At 39.1% G+C, this 25,339-nt stretch overlaps 1 protein-coding gene across 7 annotated transcripts in view; it reads left to right on the top strand.

The window, feature by feature from the left end:
- LOC135478987 (peripheral plasma membrane protein CASK-like) overlaps window positions 1-24,914 on the top strand; it is a 288,668-nt gene extending 263,754 nt beyond the window's left edge. For 4 of the 7 annotated variants that reach the window (XM_064758681.1, XM_064758680.1, XM_064758679.1 and 1 more), the window contains 11 exons: window positions 4,395-4,586; window positions 5,963-6,041; window positions 7,070-7,155; window positions 7,419-7,499; window positions 9,777-10,023; window positions 10,561-10,710; window positions 11,384-11,464; window positions 12,305-12,507; window positions 15,147-15,260; window positions 16,597-16,698; window positions 20,167-24,914. In XM_064758681.1, coding sequence (XP_064614751.1) covers window positions 4,395-4,586; window positions 5,963-6,041; window positions 7,070-7,155; window positions 7,419-7,499; window positions 9,777-10,023; window positions 10,561-10,710; window positions 11,384-11,464; window positions 12,305-12,507; window positions 15,147-15,260; window positions 16,597-16,698; window positions 20,167-20,343 — 1,512 coding nt within the window. In that variant the 3' untranslated portion in view covers window positions 20,344-24,914. The remainder of the gene's footprint in view (window positions 1-4,394; window positions 4,587-5,962; window positions 6,042-7,069; window positions 7,156-7,418; window positions 7,500-9,776; window positions 10,024-10,560; window positions 10,711-11,383; window positions 11,465-12,304; window positions 12,508-15,146; window positions 15,261-16,596; window positions 16,699-20,166) is intronic. The other 3 variants (XM_064758684.1, XM_064758683.1, XM_064758682.1) reach the window with 3 other exon arrangements.
- The last annotated feature ends 425 nt before the right edge of the window (window positions 24,915-25,339 follow it).

Genomic DNA, 25,339 nt, shown 5'->3' with positions numbered 1-25,339 from the left:
TTAAGGTCTGCCCAACATTTCCCCCTGTGAAATTGTTACGCTGGTGCCCCACTGAAAATCTCTGTTCCATTGTCAGCCATTTTTAAGGAGGGTTGAAATCATAGATATTGCCAAGTTTGGACCAAGTTTTATAGGTTTATAGTTCTTTTCTTTTCAATGCCTTTGAAAAAGTCTCTGGTGACATAGTTAGACCAGCTTGAACATTTAGCTGGAGTGAATAATGCATAAATGAGTGAATAAATGTGGGGTTTCACAGCATTCCAACCATATCAGAACCAGGAATCATTGTGGCTTTCCACATTAGAAGGACTTGTCTAAACTTTTGCTACCAGAGAAGAATGCTTTCCAAGTTCTAAAATCACATTAATTATAGTTTATATACAATATCCTAATATGTTTAAAAATATTGTTGTAAATATTAAACCAACATCAGTTTTAAGTGAGTGAAATAAAATCAACTGTGGAATCTCAACCCCTGTGGAACATCATCAAAATCCATACAATCAAAAAGGGCATGTTTAACGCCATATTGGAACAGAATTATGTCTTAAACCAGAAGGAGTTACTTAATTCACTGGGCACATACAAGAGAGCTCTGTATTAGTTTCCCTTTATGCCAAGTTTGCCACAAGGGCTGACGTCCTTAATTATCAGCTGGAACATGCTCTATTGTGTAGCATGAAAGTACCCTTTGAATTTCTGTTGAAAGATTCCAATTCTTATAGATATCAAAGGTATAATCCTTGTGACATTTTTGTTTGGGCTGTCTGAGCAAAGATTTGAAGTGAAGCGAAGTAGAGTTCTTTTTTATTTTCTTTGGAATTAACCCCAAGGTTTCAGACCGTTAAATGAGAATTTTTTTTTCAGAGGTGTATGTGTAAGTATGAGTGATCGATAATCTTCAGTTGATAGTAATATTCTGGTGTCACGGTTGATAGGACTGCCTGTCCCTCCACTACGAGAATGGCTGGTCGCTAACTCAATCGAAGAAGCTCAGACACTCACAAAACACAGATGGAATTTTCATTCCTGTGTTCAACGAAGCTTTGTTAATCTGGGCCGGTGGAGGTAGCGCCAGCCGTGGCTCGACGAACCACCTGTGACCACACGGCTTATCCGTTAGATCAATATAATCATACTCAGGATTGTGAGATTTTTTTTTTTCCTAAGCTTTAGCTAATATGCCCTATTGATCAGTTCAGATTCTCACGCATTTTCTCTGAGCGCAGGCGTCTCGTGTGTACGGTGGTGATGATCACTGTCCACGATCTTATCGTGTTGGACAGGGTATTGCTGGCTGAAGCCTCGGATATCTTCCTGAATTGACTGAAGGCTGTAATAGTGGACTTTTAATGACCTGAACCCTTAGCTAGCCTGGGACTGTGTCATTTCTCAGGGGTATGGATGGCTGATTATTATCAATCAGATGGAATATTGTCTGTATCAATTTGTTAGGGATTTGGTTGGAGATACATTGATACAGCCAGTAGGAGCGGGACACCGTCTATACTGGGTAAAGGTACTTTCCCTCCAGTCGCCAGGACACATGATGGACGGGTTCAAACCCGACCTTGATCAGTGAATTTGTACATTTCCCACTTCTGGTGTCATGGTGACAGTATATTTGTCTTTCACCAATACGGTGTGCAAATCTGTACTCAAGAGGTGGGATAGTTTTTCAGTAACTTACCAAAAGTTGGTGGTTTTCTGGGTTTCCCCTGCCCATAAAACTTGCCACCATAGTTCAAGTGAAAAATGACATGTGGCACTCTCCTGGCAGATGATCAGTCCGCCATCGCTGACACCCACTCAAATCCATCTGTATCTCAGTCCGCTTCAGCATTGGTGAAAGGTTTGCCAGCTAACAATGGTCAGTGGTTTTCTCTTGTTACACTGCTTTCTTCTCCCACAAAAATGGCTGCACCTTTACATAATGTATTCTGGTCATTCCAATCATTCATTGGTGTTAATATTTAGTGTGGACCTTCATACATGTATGAGGGATAGCTTATCTAAACATTGGTTCTGTTAGGGTTACTCAAGGCAATCATGTTAGCATCATGAGTGTTACTGATGCAAGGCAAAGGCAATCATGTTAGCATCATGAGTGTTACTGATGCAAGGCAAAGGCAATCATGTTAGCACCATGAGTGTTACTGATGCAAGGCAAAGGCAATCATGTTAGCATCATGAGTGTTACTGATGCAAGGCAAAGGCAATCATGTTAGCATCATGAGTGTTACTGATGCAAGGCAAAGGCAATCATGTTAGCATCATGAGTGTTACTGATGCAAGGCAAAGGCAATCATGTTAGCATCATGAGTGTTACTGATGCAAGGCAAACTGGCAGAAAGGCAGTTAAAGCTGTCAGCCATAAGGAAAAGTTCTGGATAAGTGATAGACTCGTCACACAGCCTCTGGAGTGTGTGTATATGTGTTTGTGACAAAAGTCTACATGTGTGATTGTAATACACAAGAGAATTAAGAAACAGTTTAGGCAGTAGTTGTCCTGTGTGATGTATTACTGTCGCCAGTGTGATATATTAGTATCGCCAGTGTGATATATTTGTGTCGCCCAGTGTGATATATTAGTGTCGCCCAGTGTGATATATCAGTGTCGCCAGTGTGATATATTAGTGTCACCCAGTGTGATATATTTGTGTCGCCCAGTGTGATATATTAGTGTTGCCCAGTGTGATATATTAGTGTCACCCAGTGTGATATATTTGTGTTGCCAGTGTGATATATTTGTGTCGCCCAGTGTGATATATTTGTGTCGCCAGTGTGATATATTTGTGTCGCCCAGTGTGATATATTGGTGTTGCCCAGTGTGATATATTGGTGTCGCCCAGTGTGATATATTGGTGTCGCCAGTGTGATATATTAGTGTCGCCCAGTGTGATATATTTGTGTCGCCCAGTGTGATATATTAGTGTCACCCAGTGTGATATATTAGTGTCGCCCAGTGTGATATATTAGTGTCACAAAGTGTGATATATTAGTGTTGCCCAGTGTGATATATTAGTGTCACCCAGTGTGATATATTAGTGTCGCCAGTGTGATATATTTGTGTCGCCCAGTGTGATATATTTGTGTCGCCCAGTGTGTCGCCAGTGTGATATATTTGTGTCGCCCAGTGTGATATATTAGTGTCGCCCAGTGTGATATATAAGTGTCGCCAGTGTGATATATTAGTGTCGCCAGTGTGATATATTTGTGTCGCCAGTGTGATATATTTGTGTCGCCCAGTGTGATATATTAGTGTCGCCCAGTGTGATATATTAGTGTCACCCAGTGTAATATATTAGTGTCGCCAGTGTGATATATTAGTGTCGCCCAGTGTGATATATTAGTGTCGCCCAGTGTGATATATTAGTGTCGCCCAGTGTGATATGTTAGTGTCACCCAGTGTGATATATTAGTGTCGCCAGTGTGACATATTAGTATCACCCAGTGTGATATTCCAGTACAGTGTATTTGCTGTGCATAAAATTTCGGGCATTTGTCCTATTTGATATTGTATTTGTATTTTATCAGTGAGTTACTCAAGTGTTTTGGGTATTTGCTCACTGTGATATTTCAGTATTTGCTCACTGTGATATCCCAGTATTTCCTCAGTGTGATGTCAGTATTTACTCACTTTGATATTTCAATATTTGGTAACTGATATTTCACTATTTGCTCACTGTGATGTTCCAGTATTTGCTCACTGTGATATTTCAATGTTTGCTCACTGTGATATTCCAGTATTTGCTCGCTGTGATTTCCAGTATTTGCTCGCTGTGATTTCCAGTATTTGCTCACTGTGATATTCCGGTATTTGCTCACTGTGATGTTCCATTATTAGCTCACTGATATTCTGGTGTTAGGTCACTGTGATATTCCATTATTAGCTCACTGTGATATTTCAGTATTTGCTCTCTGTGATATTCCAGTATTAGCTCACCGTGATATTTCAGTATTTTTCTCACTGAGATATATTCCAGTTATTGCTCACTGGAATATTCCATGATTTGTTCATAAATATATCCCATGATTTGTTCATAAAGATATTCCAGTATTAAAACGGGGTGATATTAATTTGTAGGAGTTGATATTCCCATATTTGCTCATTGTGATATTCTCATATTGGCTCATAGTGATATTCTCATATTGGCTCATAGTGATATTCCCATATTTGCTCATTGTGATATTCTCATATTGGCTCAGTGTGATATTTTCATATTGACTCATTGTGATATTGTCATATAGGCTCATTGTGATATTTTCATATTAGCTCATTGTGGTATTCTCATATTGGCTCATTGTGATATTTCCATTGTTTAATCTATCAGATGTTGTACTTAGCACTTTTGCCATGATGCTGAACTGCTGGCATGTTTCTGTATTTGCAGGCACTACTGCAGGCCCACGATGTAGTCGCACACGAGGTGTATAGTGAGGACGCAGTGCGCGTCACCCCTCCCCCCGTCCAGCCGTACCTCAACGGTGACGCCGAGGCTGACAGCCCCAGCCTAGAGGCCGAGATGGAAAACGTCACACGAGTACGACTTGTACAGTTCCAGAAAAGCAAAGAAGAGCCCATGGTAATATCCATGCTTCCATTTTCCTTTGGTCCTCTCAGTCTGGTAGTTCACCCAGGTTAGAAATCTCTTAGTCAAGGAGACTCTTAACTTGAAGGGTTTACAGTCTTAATATTTGTATTTCCTCCTGTGCTGCATGGTCAGCCATGTGTTGGTATATTGGCTTGGGTGTCGTGTCTGATGTGTTTGATTGGCATTCCACTGAGGCAGCGCTGTAATTTTTGTTGATAGTGAGGAATATGGGGCTTTGTATAAAACAGAAAATGCGATATAATTGAGGAGGTCTTTGTTAGCGCATTTGCCCCGGAAAAGTGAAGTGGTTCGCTTATCCACTGTTCAGAAGTACCATTTTGTTTGCTGTGCTTCATGAAAAAGCTGACTTCACATTATCTAGTTAGTTATAAATACAGCCACGGTCATATCTGTTCCTTGCGACAAAAACTAGAAAGGATGCTTGGAAATGTTTCTGTCCTGGGATCTGCTTTGTGAACACAAAGGAAATCAATGGATTGCTGTTAGAACTTGAGCAGTGCCTTCCCAGTGGGGAGAGGATGGATGGTTTCCTGTTGTATGTACATGTATGTGGGCAAGACCCATTTGAATCATTCATTATGTTAGAGGTTTCCGGCCCCATGGCGATAAACACAACTCACATAATGGTTGCTTTCGTAACTTTCTAAGACCAGGAATTTGACCACATTTATCTCTCCTATGACAGGAGTCCATTTGGCATTGTAACCGTCATTCTTATTTTATTCGCCAACAACTTTGATACGAGGCGATTTTTTAGCATTTGTCGTCATCCTGTAATAGCACACCTCAGTAAGGCTGCATCAATTTAAATTGTTGTTTTACAAACAGAATTCTTTTTTCAGCGTTGGAGGATAGTAGAGAAAAAAAAATGGAACTTACCTGATTTGAGGGAAATTAGTCTTCCTGCAATTTTTCCTGTTGAAGACATATTTATGTAATCAGAACGCCTTGAAAAACTGGCCCAGGATCACAAAACAATCTTAGACTTCAAGTCAGAATTTAAAATTGTTATTTTTTACGTTCATGGTCAAAGTATTGCTTGACAGGGGGATTTGAGGTGAATTATTGTAAAACAAATTGTAGCTAAAATACTAAGCTTAATGATTGAAATGTTGACTTAAGTCTAAGATTACTTTGTGATCCTTCGGCCATGAAATTCAAAGAAAAAAAAACACCCTCAAGATTGGACAAAATAAAAAGACGGAGTTGTCAGTTTGATTTGCCTGTTGTTTTTGGATTGTTTAGTGTTTGCTTGCCCATAAAACAGTACGTACAGTTGGTGCGGCCTAATGGCACTTAAGATGGGTTTACAGGAATGATCTGCACAAACTGCCTTGTCATTTCAGGGAATCACATTGAAAGTTACTGATGAGGGAAAGTGCCTTGTGGCTCGTGTCATGCATGGGGGGATGATTCACAGACAAGGTAAGAACATGTCTCTCACCAGGTCCTTCTGTTTCCAGAGCCATAGCCTCCTCATACAAGTTCTGGAAGGTTCTGAGGTAAAATACATAAAACAGTGAACCCTTCCTCATACAGGTTCTGAGGTAAAATACATAAAACAGTGAGCCCTTCCTCATACAGGTTCTGAGGTAAAATACATAAAACAGTGAGCGCTTTCTGATACAGGTTCTGGGGTAAAATACATAAAACAGTGAGCCCTTCCTCATACAGGTTCTGGGGTAAAATACATAAAACAGTGAGCCCTTCTTCATACAGGTTCTGAGGTAAAATGCATAAAACAGTGAGCCCTTCCTCATACAGGTTCTGAGGTAAAATACATAAAACAGTGAACCCTTCCTCATACAGGTTCTGAGGTAAAATACATAAAACAGTGAACCCTTCCTCATACAGGTTCTGGGGTAAAATACATAAAACAGTGAGCCCTTCCTCATACAGGTTCTGAGGTAAAATACATAAAACAGTGAGCCCTTCCTCATACAGGTTCTGGGGTAAAATACATAAAACAGTGAGCCCTTCCTCATACAGGTTCTGAGGTAAAATACATAAAACAGTGAGCCCTTCCTCATACAGGTTCTGAGGTAAAATGCATAAAACAGTGAGCCCTTCCTCATACAGGTTCTGGGGTAAAATACATAAAACAGTGAGCGCTTCCTCACACAGATTCTTGAAGGTTCTCAGGTAAAATACATGAAAAATCTTGAGCCCTTTTTCATACAGGTTCTTGAAGGTTCTTAGACAAAATGTATGAAATTCTGAGACTTTCCTCACACAGGTTCCTCAAGGTTCTTGTTGCCCCTATCTAAAGGACCTTGTATTTCTTTGATAACTTTTCCTTTGACAGAATGTATGAAGTCCAGTCTTGTTATTAAAAGAAAAATTAAAAATAAGTAAGCTGAAAATTTTACTACTTGCTGTGCAAAAAATAATCTATTTTTGTTGTTTATTTGCATGGACCTGAATTTTATTATTTTCCGTTTTCCATGTTTCAGGCACTTTACACGTCGGTGATGAAATTCGGGAAATTAATGGGAATGGAGTCCAAAAGCAGTCTGTAGATACCTTACAAACAATACTGGTGAGAAACACTGCCTCTGGTTTATTTGTCTTACCTTTCTGTGTGTTATAACTCCGGACTTCAAACGACAGCGTGCAGCCTCATTGGTGATATGATATGGTAGGAAGGGTGCATCCAATTCAGCCAATGACTAACCCTGATCGTTAGTAAATAATGGATATGTAACTTTATAAATACCTGCAAAAGTTTCAGATGGTTTTCATTTTGTGTAAGCCTGAATTTTCTTAATGAATTACCTCCATTTAATTCTGTTTCTCTTCCAGAGGTCTCTGCAGGGCACAGTGACTCTGAAAGTAGTCCCGTCTTCCATGGGTGAAAAGGCTGAATCCACAAACTCTAAAGAGGTGTGTATAGACGAGAAACGTTTGGTCGTGAAAGTTAACTGACATTTGGTTTTGGAAGTTAAGCAACATTTGGTTTTGGAAGTTAGGCAACTTTTGGTTTTGGAAGTTAAACAACATTTGGTAGTTGTACATGATAGTGCTATGATTTGGTAGAAACACGACAATGGAGGTTATCCATTGGAGTGTGTGGCAAGTTAAAGTCCAGAAGCTAATGAAACGACCATTCTTTCCAAAACTCAAAGAAGTTTTGCAGTTTGATAAATTTGCACTTTGCTCTTTCAAGATTGTGGCATATAACTTTATATTATATTTAACCTTACAAATATGTATGCCTTTTAAAATATCAGGTGAACACAAAATTTTATTTGATTCAAAACAAAAATCAAAATGGATTTGTGGGCTTCTGTGCTTCAGCTCCTCATGTATTCTTAGAAGGTCGTGTTCAAAGAACAGACGACCTCTAAATGAAGTACGCATCACCTAATGGCCATGCTGCGTTTATTAGAATATGGTTACTGAAGTGTCCTTTTAAATGATAGTTAAAGGTGGTTTGATCTTGTGAAGGTGTTCAGCTTTGAGCGGCGCGAGTAATTTCAGCAGTAATGTTACTGTGTTTTAGAGCCCCATAACACCCATGTGACTAACCCACTCACGTTTTACATTGTATAATAGCAGCAAAGTGGAACTTTAGAGAAAAATGATAGAAAATTGAGGGTGAGATGCATGACGTGTAGTGTGTTTTGTTTGGCATGATTTGTCTAATGTGTACAGATTCTGAGAATATTGCCTGTAACCGTCAGACAACTTTTATATTTTATGTGCAGCCGGCAATCTTTGTGCATATGCTTCCATGCTTGGCACTCATTCATAGATTTTTTAGAGAATTTAGCAAAATAAAGATGACATGTATCAATATTTTAAAAGCTTACATTTTCCCAGTATGATATTATCCTAGTTTGTACGAAAAAAAAATCATCAATACATATTTCTAAAATCAAAAGAACTGATCAAGAATCCAACAAAAACTTTGTTCCTGATGAAATTTCCTGTCATATAATGTAGGGCTAATACTGATGAATCCGGTGTCACTAAACTGTGACTGAACATGGTGTCATGTTTGGTGTGCTTTTTGGTGTCCTCAGTCAGGCAGCACCTTTTCTTTTAATATGTCGGCGTTGATGCTCACCTGTTCCTGAAAGACCATTGTGATCTGACAGGAATCACTTCTCTTCATTTTCAGCTGTCTTGATATTTTGCACAGCAGGCCTTCAAAATATACATTTGCACCTTTTAAAATTGTCTCACATTTCTCACAATTCTCATTGTGAATTTACATTTGCACACGTTTAAAGTGTCTCACATTTCCCACGACTCTCATTGAGAAATGTACATTTGCACATGTTTTAATTTTGCCAGGTTTTGCACTGGTGTTCAAATTGTGCTAGTAAATTATGTTTGTGTGAAGTATCTCTATGTACATGTTGTTTGCAACATTTGAAGTGTTGCACATTTTGCACAGTTGGGCAGGAGAACAAGAATTTGCCAGAAAGCACATTCAACATGTTATATGTTTGCATCATTGAGATGTTTGCTTGTAAACCTGAGACATCAATCATGTAAAACAAGAGTTTATCCTATCAAAATCCAAATGTAATTGGGATTAGTATCAGTGTTGTAAAGTCTGTTTTATGGATTTAATGTATGTATGTATGTATTTATTTGATTGGTGTTTTACACCATACTGAAGAATATTTCACTTATGCGACGGCGGCCAGCATTATGGTGAGAGGAAATTCATGACTATCTGCAGGTTGCTGGAAGACCTTCCCATTTAATGTCTCTATACAGAACCTGCATGAGATTTGCCATATTGTTGTCGTCCAGTATTAGGAAGACATGTTTTTAAAGAGGCTGTACTGGTGATTTATGGTAAAAAATTGATTATATAGTGTTTGGTAAATTATATATCTAATATTTAGGCTACCGCTTCTGAAATATTCATTAACTGCATGCCTATTGAGTAAAATTATACCTGATCTTTTCACTCGCTCTTCCAAAAACTTGCAAAGACCTGTTATTTATTGTGGGATCTGCGGTGTCCTGATAAACCTCGTTGCTGTCATATAAGTGAAAAATTCTTGAGTGTGGCATGAAACATCAGTCGATGAATCAACCATCAAATACAAAAACAATTTTAAAAAATGTCTCAACCCAACATTGTTGATAAGTTAAGTTCAGTCATCAATAATGCTGATTTCCTTTCTCTCCTCCAATCAGATTTATGTGAAGGCCTTATTTGAATACGACCCTCGAGATGATGACCTCATCCCGTGTGCTCAAGCGGGCGTGCCCTTCAAGGTTGGGGAGATTTTACAGATCATAAGTAAAGACGACCCCAACTGGTGGCAGGCGCGGAAATGGGGGTTGACAAACAGCGCCCCAGCAGGACTAGTGCCATCCCCTGAACTCCAGGAGTGGAGGACGGCCTGCCTAGCCATAGAGCGTGCCAAGCAGGAACATGCTGGTAAGCAGCCAAACCGGTGTAGTACCCCAAGCAACCAATGTTTTTTTCTTTTTTTTAGAAGCCAGTCTTCTGTAAACAAATCATGACTGAGAAAGATTTGAGTTGACCAAATCTTATTACTCTGCAAAACGTTAATTTTATGGATTTTTCTTTATGTCTGAAACTCAAAGTGGTTTAATGCTGTAGACTTATTTTACTTTTACGTAGCTGAGTAAGGGTAGTACAACATATCAGAGGTAAAGATTTACAGAAGGTCAAAGTTCGGCCTCAGTTTTAGATAAGACAAGCAAACATTCAAACAAAACCAAATTTGTGACAACTGTAGAAAGTCATAGGTCTGCCAGCAACCTGCGGATGGTCGTGGGTTTGCCCCAGGCTCTGCCTGGTTTCCTTCCACCATGATGCTGGCCACCGTCATTTTGTGAAATATTCTTGAGTACGGCGTAAAACACCAGTCAAATAAATAAATGAATAAATAAATAAATAGAAAGTCATATGAATCATGTAGTGTTTTTTTTTTTTCCCCCTTGGTAACAGCTCACTGTTCTTGGTTTGGTCGCAAAAAGAAGCAATACCGGGACAAGTATTTGGTGAAACACAATGCCGTGTTTGATCAGCTTGACCTTGTGACCTACGAAGAGGTCGCAAGGTTACCTGCCTTCATGAGGAAAACTCTGGTGCTCTTAGGTAAGAGTTAACTCCCCTAGCAGTCAGCTTAAAGTGTGGTTCGTGTAGTTTTTTTTCCAGTTTATGGAGTCTTCGTTCATCCTAATCAGAGTGGCTTGTTCTAAATCCAGTGACAATGTAGACCATATCCAATGCAGGTTTTACATGTAGAGGTTTGTCAGGTACGAGAAGGTGTGGGTTGATTGTCTTATTGGCTGCCTCCACCTTACAAACCAGTCCTGCTTTAATATAGAACAAAGCATTTTTGTTGTAAAACACAAACAGTAAAAACAGTTAAATCCTGTTGTTGTTTTACTACAAAGATTTCATGAAGAAACAGGAATAACAATCTGGGGCTGTTCAGTGCCCATCTTTTACGCTTTGGTCCCTGTGCAGTACTTCCAAGTGTATCCAAATTTATTCTGATTTTCATAAGACCATGTACTGGTTTACCATGAGGAGCCAGTGGATCAGGCTCAAAAACCAGGCAATCTGTGTACAAGTTATGCAGATTTACTGATTTTCTTTTAATGTTTTTTTCAAATATTGTCCTGTGTTGGTAAATTTTTGTCTGCATTTTGATTTTGTAGAACATATGAGGAAGTTTGAAAGTGAGCATGCTCAGTGCAAGTTTTGTTAGCCTTGTAGTTGTAGACTGCATGGGGTCTAAATTCTGTGTTTTCCGTCTTTTCAGGTGCTCATGGCGTAGGCAGACGACATATAAAAAATACTTTAATCACAAGTCATCCTGATAAATTTGCTTATCCCATTCCTCGTAAGTATACCCATCGACAGGAGAAGAAATTGTAGGAATGTTTTATGGCAGGGTCACGCCAGTTCTTGTCCTACAGGTAGCTAAAGCAATGTTCTCAGCAAGGCTAATAAGCCTCTAATCCATCCGTCCGCAAGTTTGAGTCAAACTTTTGTTTGCTTGGCTGCTGCTTTGTGCTTAGTTAGAAGTTAATTGTGGGCCCTTCCACCCATTAACTTGAACAGCTTCATACTTTGTATAAAATGACTATAAATCAACCAACTGGTGCACCTGAAGCAAGCCACTTGCTTACTTGTGGTTTTGCCTCAAGACAACTTGTAGTTTGACTGTTATTACAGCTTATTGTTTGACCAGATCTTATCTTCAGGGAAAATGAATTGCAAGATTGACTGATGTGTCTTGTGTGTAAACGTTTTGTCTAGAACCAAAAAACATAAACTGTTATATCTGTAACAAATGTTTGTTCCATAACATTTTTACATGGTCAAAAAGAAATGAGAAAGTGGATTCATGAAGTTATTTGTATGTGAAAGTGAAATGAGCCTCACCATTCCAAGGGAGATTACCCCGCCTCCTCAAACAACAACGTGTAATGAGGGAGAGGCTGGTGTGATTGTTTTCGCAGTTGTTGAAGACCACAAATATGGTGGGCATATTAAAAGGCAACATTTGGGGAATTTTGTCAACAACTTGCGGAAGCTTGCCTCGAGCAACAGTTTCCTCCACCTGTAAAAATGTCCACCACCGTGTACAAGTGTAAAATCCTTGAGTCTGGCATCAAACACCAAATAAATGAATAAAGGTACATTTTTTCTAAACACTGCACACCTTGCCCAATTGCAGATACAACCCGGCCACCCAAACGGGATGAAGAAAACGGTAAAAACTACTTTTTTGTTACGCACGAAAAAATGATGGCTGACATAGCGTCCAATGAATATTTAGAATATGGGACCCACGAGGACGCGATGTACGGTACAAAGCTGGAGACCATACGACAAATCCATGACAACGGACTCATGGCAATCCTCGATGTAGAACCACAGGTAAGGTCTCCATCTTATTAATAACTGCTAAAACCAATCCTGGATGTGTTAATTGCCAAGGTGTCAGAAGTTGGATCCAATCCTTTATCTCGGGGCACAGCTGTGGTCTTTGTTATATTATCTTTTGTTTCTACAAATTTATGATGTGTTTCTTACCAAAAGGAAACCTAGACATGGATTTCTCCAGTGCTCTGCCCGATTTCCTCCCACCATAATGCTGGCTGCTGACGTATAAGTGAAATATTCTTGAGTACGGCATAAAACACCAATCTAATAAATGAATTAATCTTGCCAAGCTGCTGAGGTATACTATTGGCAATCGTTGACTTCCGCCCATGCCCTAGACCCACTTTAGGGCAGTATGCACCAATCAGGTATTCATATCAGTCCTGGATGTAGAGAAGGTAGGTATGAATAAAACAAACAAATAAATCAACAGAGCATCAGTATTTTAAAAAGGCGACCTGAATTCAGTTCCCATTGTGTTCAAGTTGAGGATTCCAAATTGTGGGTGCTTTGTGGTTAGGAATAAGCCAAGGTCAGCCAGACACTGTTGTACTTTGTCTGAAATAATGTTGAGTTCAACCAGATTGTGGGTGCTTTGTGGTTGGGAATAAGCCAAGGTCAGCCAGACACTGTTGTACTTTGTCTGAAATAATGTTGAGTTCAACCAGATTGTGGGTGCCTTGTGGTTGGGAATAAGTCAAGGTCAGCCAGACACTGTTGTACTTTGTCTGAAATAATGTTGAGTTCAACCAGATTATGGGTGCTTTGTGGTTAGGAATAAGCTAAGGTCAGCCAGACACTGTTGTACTTTGTCTGAAATAATGTTGAGTTCAACCAGATTGTGGGTGCTTTGTGGTTGGGAATAAGCTAAGGTCAGCCAGACACGGTTGTACTTTGTCTGAAATAATGTTGAGTTCAACCAGATTGTGGGTGCTTTGTGGTTGGGAATAAGCTAAGGTCAGCCAGACACGGTTGTACTTTGTCTGAAATAATGTTGAGTTCAACCAGATTGTGGGTGCTTTGTGGTTGGGAATAAGCTAAGGTCAGCCAGACACGGTTGTACTTTGTCTGAAATAATGTTGAGTTCAACCAGATTGTGGGTGCTTTGTGGTTGGGAATAAGCCAAGGTCAGCCAGACACTTTTGTACTTTGTCTGAAATAATGTTGAGTTCAACCAGATTGTGGGTGCTTTGTGGTTGGGAATAAGTCAAGGTCAGCCAGACACTGTTGTACTTTGTCTGAAATAATGTTGAGTTCAACCAGATTGTGGGTGCTTTGTGGTTGGGAATAAGCCAAGGTCAGCCAGACACGGTTGTACTTTGTCTGAAATAATGTTGAGTTCAACCAGATTGTGGGTGCTTTGTGGTTGGGAATAAGCCAAGGTCAGCCAGACACTGTTGTACTTTGTCTGAAATAATGTTGAGTTCAACCAGATTGTGGGTGCTTTGTGGTTGGGAATAAGCCAAGGTCAGCCAGACACTGTTGTACTTTGTCTGAAATAATGTTGAGTTCAACCAGATTGTGGGAGCTTTGTGGTTAGGAATAAGCCAAGGTCAGCCAGACACTGTTGTACTTTGTCTGAAATAATGTTGAGTTCAACCAGATTGTGGGAGCTTTGTGGTTAGGAATAAGCCAAGGTCAGCCAGACACGGTTGTACTTTGTCTGAAATAATGTTGAGTTCAACCAGATTGTGGGTGCTTTGTGGTTGGGAATAAGCCAAGGTCAGCCAGACACTGTTGTACTTTGTCTGAAATAATGTTGAGTTCAACCAGATTGTGGGTGCTTTGTGGTTGGGAATAAGCCAAGGTCAGCCAGACACTGTTGTACTTTGTCTGAAATAATGTTGAGTTCAACCAGATTGTGGGTGCTTTGTGGTTGGGAATAAGCCAAGGTCAGCCAGACACCATTGTACTTTGTCTGAAATAATGTTGAGTTCAACCAGATTGTGGGTGCTTTGTGGTTGGGAATAAGTCAAGGTCAGCCAGACACCGTTGTACTTTGTCTGAAATAATGTTGAGTTCAACCAGATTGTGGGTGCTTTGTGGTTGGGAATAAGCCAAGGTCAGCCAGACACTTTTGTACTTTGTCTGAAATATTGTTGAGTTCAACCAGATTGTGGGAGCTTTGTGGTTGGGAATAAGTCAAGGTCAGCCAGACACTGTTGTACTTTGTCTGAAATAATGTTGAGTTCAACCAAGTGATCTATCGGGCAACTATAACCAAACTTCCCATATATATTTATTAGCGTAGTTTATCACGAGGGAAAGTTTGTCAGTAATTTGGCAAAGGTTGGTGGTTTACTTCATGCACTCTGGTTTCCTCCAGGAGGTCTCGTTTCCCCCATGCACTCTGGTTTCCTCCCACCATCATATGTTATTAGGGAAAACTTTTTGTGTATGGTGTTACAAGGCAGCACTTTAGAAAGAAATATTTTGATATTTTGCGAAAATAAGATGTAAAAAACTAAACTTCAAATGGTCATTTTTTTTTGGCATAATAGCATTTATTTTTCAGGAACTTAATTGAAGCCATTTTTTCCTTCTTTCTCTTTTTGTACCTCTCTCAATTTTTCTTTACCTGACAAAAAGTTTGATTTTAAAAATGGCTTCTGTTTTGTATTTTCTCTCCCAAGGTCAAGTTTCATCATGGCCATCCTATTTTGCAGGCTTTAAAAGTATTAAGAACATGTGACTACGCCCCTTATGTGGTCTTCATAGCCGCCCCTACACTAACACCCACCACCGAGGTAACCCCTAGCTCCTCCCAGTGGAGGCGGGGCTTAACAGTTGTCATGGTGATGTGTGTGTATGTGTCGTGTGAAGAGCTGTTCCAGTGACATGACTCAGGGGACATAACTCAGCGTGATAGGGCTAATTTCTATTTAAGCTAATGAGAGCAGCATGATATGAGTTTGCCGAGTGTGAGAAATTTGTGTAAACAATTTGCTGTTTGGAAGTTTTTGGTAGAAAGCATGTGGTAGTTTTTTGTCTAAGTTCTGCTTGGCATGTAAGCCTTCTCAATTTTTAAATTTATCTAAATTAAGATAATGTTCTTCTAGTAATAACATTCATTGGTTCTAAATTCTGGGTTCCCATGGAAATTGACTGCCACACGTGTATTAGAGATTAAAATGTTAAAAAGAAATACCTTTAGTTTTTATGGAAAAGTATGAAAAGCAAGATTTTGCTCCAGATTGTTGTGCTGTCACATGTTTGGCATATTCCGGAATGTCACCTTCGCTCACTCACAATTGACTTGGGAAATAATTAATTTCGGGGGATTGTCGGGGACTGGGGTGTCCATAGAGTCCTGTTATATGGGCATTGCTCTTCAAACAGCCAATGTACATGTTCTCTTTTTCTTCTCTTTCTCCATGATGTTGCTCTTCCATTTAGTATGCTCCCTCCCCATGATTTGCACAGATTTGCAGAAGTTCTGAGTTTTTACTGTCAGCCTCTGAAGCAATGCGACAAGTTTCTATTTGGTGTGAGCCAGTATATTTGTAGGTGGGGCCTCCGTGGCTCAGTCGGTTAGACCCAGGAGTCTCTCACCAATGCGGTCACTGTGAGTTCAAGCCCAGCTCATGCTGGCTTCCTCTCCAGCCCTACGTGGGAAGGTCTGTCAGCAACCTGCGGATGGTCGTGGGTTTCCCCCGAGCTCTGCCGGGTTTCCTGCCACCATAATGCTGGCCGCCGTCGTATAAGTGAAATATTCTTGAGCACGGCGTAAAACACCAATCAAATAAATATATTTGTAGGTGGATACTGAATTCACTAGTGTGCATTGATAGAGCTTTATATCCCTGATAACTTCAGAAATAGCATTCATTTAACAACAGTTGATGTATTTATTTCTAAATGCCCTTTGAAAATTTGTCTGTTCGTTGATTTATTGAGATTTTAGAAATCTGTCACATATATAAGCTGTCATGGGGCATTTGCTAAAAACTAAGGACTTCTGCAAATCCTTTGAAATATGATCTGAGTGTTGTCTACTCTTTCATATGCTGTCTTGGATTGCTGTGCTATTGAATATTGTGTGTGTTGTTTGATGTTGCATGTTGCATCTTGCGCTTGTTGCAGGCTCTCAAAGTGTTGCGTACTGCTGACTTTGCTCCTATTATCGCTTTCATTGCCGCACCACGACCCAGCGACTTGCGGGAAATGCGTAATGTGCCCGTCGATGTAAGTGATGTGTTATCATGATTTCTGCAATCATTGCAATTTTTGCATTCAGCAGTCATTATAAAATGATGTATTATCATGATTTCTGCAATCATTGCAATTTTTGCAGGTAGCAAACATTATAGTGACATTAATTTTCATGATTTCTGCAATCATTGCAACTTTTGCAGGCAGCAAACATTATAGTGATGTTAATTCTCATGATTTCTGCAGGTAATAGTCATTAAAGTGTACACAAAGTCAAAAGTATTGTGGGCATTAACTCAAACATAAACTCTGGAAACACTTTTAATGATTTTTACTCATTTTTCTCTCTGCTTGAAACTTGACAAAAGCAGTTGTTCACTCTAAGTCATGATTTTTGCATTCATTGCCATTTTTTTTATTTATCAACCATTTGATGATGAGTTTTGATTTATGCAATTTTTGCAACTAGCAATTTGTGGGGCATAATGATTTCTGCATGCAATCATGGCAATTTTTGCTGTCAAAAACCTGTGACATGCTGTTGTGATTTCTGCAATCATGGCAATTTCTGCATTTAGCTCTATTAAACGATGTGTTTTCATGATTTTTGCAAGCCTTGCAATTTCTGTTGACACAGGCCAGTCTTTAACAGTCAACAATTTACCTCACGAATACATCAAAACTTATTATATGTAGAGTGATCTGGCAAAGTACTTTTTGAGACATTGTCAGATTTACAATGTAAATGTTAGAAGTAATATTTGTCCCTGACCAGTAAGACTACAATAAGGAACTTCACCAGGTGCAGATTCATTTTGGGACCTCTCAGATCACAAAACCCAGCTTGCTCAGTGCATAAATAGCTAGATGTACACTGGCCTGTGTCACTGCCAGTCTCATCACCCTAAGTCTAACGAGATGTACACTGGCCTGTGTCACTGCCAGTCTCATCACCGTAAGTCTAACGAGATGTACACTGGCCTGTGTCACTGCCAGTCTCATCACCGTACGTCTAACGAGATGTACACTGGCCTGTGTCACTACCAGTCTCATCACCGTAAGTCTAACGAGATGTACACTGGCCTGTGTCACTACCAGTCTCATCACCGTAAGTCTAACGAGATGTACACTGGCCTGTGTCACTGCCAGTCTCATCACCGTAAGTCTAACGAGATGTACACTGGCCTGTGTCACTGCCAGTCTCATCACCGTACGTCTAACGAGATGTACACTGGCCTGTGTCACTACCAGTCTCATCACCGTAAGTCTAACGAGATGTACACTGGCCTGTGTCACTACCAGTCTCATCACCGTAAGTCTAACGAGATGTACACTGGCCTGTGTCACTACCAGTCTCATCACCGTAAGTCTAACGAGATGTACACTGGCCTGTGTCACTACCAGTCTCATCACCCTAAGTCTAACGAGATGTACACTGGCCTGTGTCACTACCAGTCTCATCACCCTAAGTCTAACGAGATGTACACTGGCCTGTGTCACTACCAGTCTCATCACGTTAAGTCTAACGAGATGGACACTGGCCTGTGTCACTACCAGTCTCATCACGTTAAGTCTAACGAGATGGACACTGGCCTGTGTCACTACCAGCCTCATCACCCTAAGTATAACGGGATGTACACTGGCCTGTGTCACTACCAGTCTCATCATCCTAAGTCTAACAAGATGTACACTGGCCTGTGTCACTACCAGTCTCATCATCCTAAGTCTGACGAGATGTACACTGGCCTGTGTCACTACCAGTCTCATCACCCTAAGTGTAACGAACACAGTGCAGGATTTTGACCTGAAAATACAGTTTGATGCAACTGGATTGAATGAAGATGACAGTAAACACTTTCAAGCACGCTTATGTCGTCATGACGTGTGTTAATCTCTACATGCGGACAACACTGGAGCCCACTTCCACAAAGATGTCATACATATACAATAATCAAACATATAAGACAATGGTACGGTAATAGAGATGTCCGAAATGTCATACGACAAATGAGCAATCAAAAAAATGTTGTACGCCGCTTTGTGAAACTGGGCCCAGGCCTTTTGAAGTTTTCAGGTAAAACTGATGTTGTAAGCTGCACGGTACATTTGTGAAATGCTTGATTGTTGATGTCAACCTCATTGTTGATGTACATTGTATTGGTATGTGCATATCATAACAAGTATAGATCTGTCTTGAAATTTATCACAAGTACTGTATTTATTAAAAAATTGTCCCCAAAAGGTGCATTTTTAAAGGTGAATAAAGGTCATAAAATACTACCCTAATTCTTCAACCTTTCGCATATGAAACATTTTTAATTTGATTTTGGAGACAAAACTACCGTTGTGAGTTTGGCCAATTTCAAGGCTTCACAATTTGTGATAGTCTACACAGAATAAGGCCTTTAGAATTAACACTTTGCAAACATGCGAAAAGGTTGAAGAATTACAATACTTTTGGCGCTTAAACTTCCATTTGTCCAGTAGGATACAATCCTACCTTCCAAACACACCTCAAAACACATTGTCAAGATCAGTGCAATGCTCAGAATTAGGAAAAAAGAACAATTTAGTGGTGGGCAAATTGTAGGTCAAATACAGTATTTGGTTTAAGTAATGATAATGATATGGAACTGTTTTAAATGGTTAAAAACCTTTTCTGCTGATAAGGGCGTAAAACGTATTTTAATGAAAGTTTTGTAAGCGCCAGGCATGTAAATGTGTTGTATGGCTTTTGCGAATAATTGGAGGTTTTCGTCTACTTTTCACTTGGATATTTGTAATTAGTATAACTTCCATTCTTAAATATTTTAAGGATTGCTTCAATTGCATAGAATTTTTCATTGATAAGTTTTAAAAAGTATGTTTGAAGGGTTGTAAATTAGGCTTGGAGAAAATGCAGGTCTTCTTTGGATCACTTGAGAAAGACATTCAGTTAATTTCAATTAGGGAGTTTTGAGTGCAAACTCTTTTATGAATGAAGGTAGAAAAAATCCAGCTGTGTCATGTGACCCATCAAAAATATTAGGCAACTAATTTTGATTCCTTTAACTACAACATGGGTGTATGAAAAAAGTTAGATTAGATGAATGATGGAGAAAACTGAGAATCTGAATGTGTATGAACCTTATGGAAAGAGGTGTTGTGTGTGCCTGTGGAAAAGGGTGAGTCAGGTGATAAATTAATGCCAGTAAAGGTTGCTTAACATTTTTCTTAAGTCACATGAGACTTTTAGGGCTGTTTTTACCTTTGACGACAAAAGAGTTCCAACTCCTATATTTAATTTAGACAAAAAAAATCTGTATTCACTAGAGAAATTCATGCCAAGTATTTGTGTTCTGGAAACAAATGCAGTCTTCACAAATAATCTTATTCCCTTTTTAAAACCTCCTTACAAACAGTCTTTGTGAATGATACTTTTTTTATAATGTGACAAATTTATGATATTCATTTTATACCCTGACATCTGTTTTATTGACACTCTGGCTTTTTCCCCTTCAGGATGGGAGTTTGGAGCGCCTGGCGCGAGAAAGCGAGCAGTTAGAGAAGGCGTATGGCCATTACTTTGACCTGAAAATTGTGAATAACGACATTGAAGAGACCATTGCCATTTTGGAGAAGTCTATCAAGGAGGTGTGTTCTACGCCTCAGTGGGTGCCGGTTAGCTGGGTGTACTGATGATGTAACACCCACATCTAAACACCCCACCACCCCCAAATCACCCCATAGGGCAACAAGAATGGGCTAACAGATCAGTGACTTGCTTTGTGGAGCGTGGATGACCTGGGTGTCCTGTACAAACAGCTGTTGTGATGATGGATACATGAAGTTTGGACTCACAAGTACCAACTCCCCATATCCTCCCTCCCCAACCCCACCCTCCACCCCCCATTCAGTGTCATGACCCACAAGTAGGGCAATAGGAATCGGCAGATAAATCAGAGCAGTAGTTTGCTTGGTGACGCAAGTAGAACCTAGGTGCCACAATGGCAGATAAAACAATCCAGGATGTTTGGAGAAAGATATGCATGGGGATACATTTTGTATTACTAGCCGTTAGGTGCCAGGGTCCAATTCTACTAAGATGGTTTTGACTTCAGTCAGATGTAGATATCTGAATTTTAGTGTAATTTGTGGACTTTGCCAGCTGAATGGATGTAACATTGCAGGTGTCAGACAAAGCTAGCACAGTTTGGATTTTATGGACCACATTATTATACTTTTGCACATAATGTTACTCTGAAAAATTTTCACTGAAGTAAAAAATTGATTAATGGAATTGGCCGTGGCACGATAAATTTGCGAACAGTGAAACATGATCAGACATTGAATTCGGTTATTCAAGGAGTAAATATGGGACTGTAAGATCTGGGTCGTCTTTGAAAATTCTTTTTCCTTTTATTTTAGGTAAATGGTTTTGCATGATAATGAAGTATTGCATTATAAACAAGTAAACACACTTGTTTGTAAATCTTACTTGATCCCAAAAACAAGCAGCATTTTGACACCAAACTCCAATATCTTTCATGGTAGCAATGATTGAAAAGGTTTCTTAAAATATGGACTTCGCAGCTTCTTACCGTAACAGTTAGCTCCCCTGAAAATATGGCACTCATTAGAGTAAAAAAAACTAAAATATGAAATAAGGTTTATCTTGCAGACAACTGAAAATTTAGGGTAAAAATGCTTTCAAATATTTTTTCAGATTTTTTAAAGAGATAAATAAATACGGATGCCTACTTTGATTTTTAGAGGTCTTTTGCTTTAAACCTTGAGTCTCGGAGTAAATTTGCCCCACTAAAGCCATGCTTTGTCACTTTTTCCACCTCCAGTTTTGAAAAGCACACAAGAACAAAGGCTACAGGTATGTGGCAACCGTCATATTCTCCACTTCATTCGGTCAGCACTTGATGCGTACCTGTACACTTGTTAAAATTAAACGCAACAATTTAATAAGACAGAACTGTTATTATGCCATTTGTGAAGTCCATATATAAGAAGAACCAATGAAAACAGTAAAGCTCACCAGAAATTTCACTTCAGACTTATTTCTATGAAAGACAAGGGAATTTGTGAAAATATTTTCAGATAGAGTTTGAAAGTTTTCAGCGGTCTCTGTTGGATGATGACGGCTTAAGCTTTGTTTCCTTTGCACGCAGCCAAAGATTATGTGTATAAAGCAACAAATATATATTTAATGAAATAGAAGCATTGAAGTGGGTTTAAAGCCAAAATGAAGTGAAGAAACAACAAGCTGATTTTCAAGTATTTTGCATTATTTTTTTTATCAGTCCAGCTCTACAATCTAGGATCTTTATGAATAAAGCGAACAGTTCTGATTCTGTTTGAAAAGCAAGTTAAGTCTCCAGACTTCCATTCTAAACATCAAAGGTATCATCAGGTTCCATCTGCTTCCAAGCCTTTTTAAAATGTATTAATCCTGATATTGGCAGAAGAGAAAATATATTTGAGGGGAAAAAAGACTAGAATTTCCAGAAGGTGTTGTGTCCACATGTAAGCTGAATTAATTCTGTGATTGTGACAATCGCCCTTTCTTGTCTGCCTCCTGGTTGAGAATGGGTATGCCCATGACCTTTGACATTGTATTCATGTTCATCTGTTAATTGTGTCATTGGACGCAACCACTTCTATGTGAAGGGGGTTGTAGGTTTTGTTTTTTCATGGTAAAGCCCCTCAGCTGAATATTCAACTGATCTTGTACATAAAAGACGATGTTTGTATTAGTAATTAAAATGTGATCTTACCATAGTTGTGATCTATTTGTTGAAAATATGGCAAGAAATCAAATATTATTGACCAATATCGTAATCCATGATGAGTATCACCTTCACAGTCAAACCCATATTACATTGTCTTTGTTGTGTAAGGGGAAACATTTAGAATGGTATCTTGGTGATGGTTTTAGACTGTAAACTTACCTGTTTTCTACAGTCCTATTACAAATGGATACATGTTCTCTTTAGTTATTTATGCTCTAAGCATTTTACTGTTCTACTGGAATTGATTTGATATGTTAGCTTTTAGTCCGACCCCATTTATTGTCCACCAGCTTTATTTGCCGTGTCTACTTTTTCATTTTATTGTAAATTTTAAGCATGTGATTTTCATTTGTAATCAGTGATATTTTAATAATTGATTTGGTGTTCAGTGCAAATTTAACATTTTGGTTTAAAAAGAAAGTCCTCCAATTTACCTTTTTTTACACAGAGTGTGATAATAATAACAGGGGGTTTTCCACACACTTCATGGGCACATCTCTATTAAACTTACAACCCAAGTCTTAATCAATTCTGCCATGTGCCCGTCACATTTTTACGGTGTGTTTTTTTTAGAGTGTATGTGGATAACGTTCGTCCAGTTCATAACACTTGTTTTTCACTTTAGGACAATCATTCCTGCAAATACTTCATCATATAGCGGACCAATCATTGCATCCTTTTGGATGTTTTAAACAAGTTATCACTTGGATATGAAGTCCAAAGCAAATCGCTTTTTGAGTTACCTCCCATCACACTACTTTCGACTTCTACCAAAGTTGGAGAACTACATTGCAGGTGTTAAAAACTAGGCTGTAAGAGTCTTCACTTTGATCAAAACAGTCAAGAGAATCACGCAGGTACATTTGGTAGATTTCAAAAAAATAACCTTTGTTTTTGAATTTAAAGTTGTGCTGAAAAGTAAGAAATCTCAATTAAGCTGGGACTGATATGTCAGAAGTGATCACCATTTTGATTTTGATCACCCTTCACCTTTGATGGTCTCCATATTGCATCCTAAAGCGGTTATTTTCGTGTTACTTTCAATAGAAAGAAAGGTATTCCGGTGTGAAAGTTAGGAAACTATCCGGTCACGAAAGTTAATTTCAGTAGGATTTTCTTGTCTTTAGTTTACTCATTTTGAAGAATATTTGCGTTGAGAAGCGGGATTTGGCACCACATAAACCTCGTCCGGGTAATCCTGTTAAGGTGTCCTCAGTTTGAAGTCGGTACTTCTGTTATAAAAGTTTCTGCTCTGTTAGAGAAGTGGTTCTTGCTAGAAGAGACAGTATATAGTTCAGTATATTAACTGTTCTGCTTATGTGAACTGTTCTGCCTCTGTAAACAAAGCAAGTGCCTAGTGTACAACTGTCCATCACGCACAGCCAGTGGCTTAAACCAAAGTATAAACACTGCTGTTGTGTCGGCGAGTATATTGACAGCTGGTTCTGACTGAATGGTGAAAATGGCTGAGAACGACTATAAATAAGCTTATAGACAGTTTAATGTTCAGGCATATGGCCTGCCAGGCTTGCTTCTTAAATGTCTGTCCACACAATTGCGTTTATTTTGGCTTGTTGGTGACTAGAGAAGTATTTATTCATGAAAAGCCTAGGTTGTGGTTGCTTGGTTCCAGATGTACAAGACGTATTCCTTCGTCTGTTAATTACAATATCTTCAGTAGCTGGAATCTTTATTTATTTTATCCGTTGTTGTTGTAAAAGGTTGTATTTCCTTGTTTGACAGTTGTATTTTTGCGTTGCCGTATTTTAGGTTAATACCGTCGCTGTTATTTGACATTTTAAACGACTGTAGTTTTGTTTGTGGTATATTCTGTTCTTTATGCATATTCAGTAGTACTTACGTCATGCGCAAAGGTTCATCACCTGTTTTTTTTTAATTGGTCCAATTGAATTGACGCTTTAATGCTGGGGGTTTTGTGCCGAATATACTACTTGGCTGTATTTTTAAGTTAAGGCAGAATTTGTTTGTTTATGTTCACGTAAACCGATCTGTTAAATGAAGAGGAACATCTTAGTCCACTTGTTATCAGGAAAGGGCAATGCCTTATACAGCATGGTATCTAGTTTTTATGGCTCAATACGACCATTCCCATTGGTTTCCACTAACAGGGAGAAAACGTAATGTTTTACATTTTTTTCTGGAATGTTTGTTCTTCGTTGAGCACAAATGATTTCCAACAACAGCGGTTAACTGGTTTATTCAGTTGGCGCAATCCCATTACAACTGCATGCCTGTGAAAGTCATGAAATGCTGCTTTACGTTTGATTGGATGTTCGGGCATACTTCATCGCCATTGGCTTAACGATAAATGGTCAGTTGTAATAGCCATTTGGATTGGTCGTCTGAGAAAGTGAATTTGTCGCGCGAGTCGACAATCAATAACCCTTCCCGTCTTCCAAAAAAAAAAAGAACCTCACGTCTCAAAAATGATTTTTGTTGTCCCATGTTCCTCAAATTGACCTCTTTGGATTCGAGCGTACGTCCCACATCCCATGAAATGCATGCCAGTATCTGTTTTTGGCGGTTGTTGATTTTAAAAATGAATAAATAAATAAAAGCGTGTGTAATTCACGTGAAATCATACTTATAATGTGAAGATCGTCCAGATTTGACCAGTGATTTCATATTGGAGATCTGAAGCAGTCTATTACAAGATAATTATGCCGGACAAACTATGCATTCACATCGGGAAACTTGTGCACATTTAGTACGGACCTTTGTGGATATAAATAAAAACATATTTGCCAGATAACCAAGAGTGTTTTGTTGTTGTGGTTTCTTAGCAAGTGTCCGCTTTATATGAGTGTACATGTAGGCCTACACATGCGTAGCGAAGCGATGGTGTTTCTCCAGGCGTCCATTAACCCACAGTC

This window comes from Liolophura sinensis, chromosome 12, assembly GCF_032854445.1.
Source record: "Liolophura sinensis isolate JHLJ2023 chromosome 12, CUHK_Ljap_v2, whole genome shotgun sequence".
In the NCBI taxonomy this organism is placed as follows: Eukaryota; Metazoa; Mollusca; class Polyplacophora; order Chitonida; family Chitonidae; genus Liolophura; species Liolophura sinensis.
The sequence above is the reverse complement of the archived record's forward strand: the minus strand, read 5'-3'. Positions and strand labels throughout refer to the sequence as shown.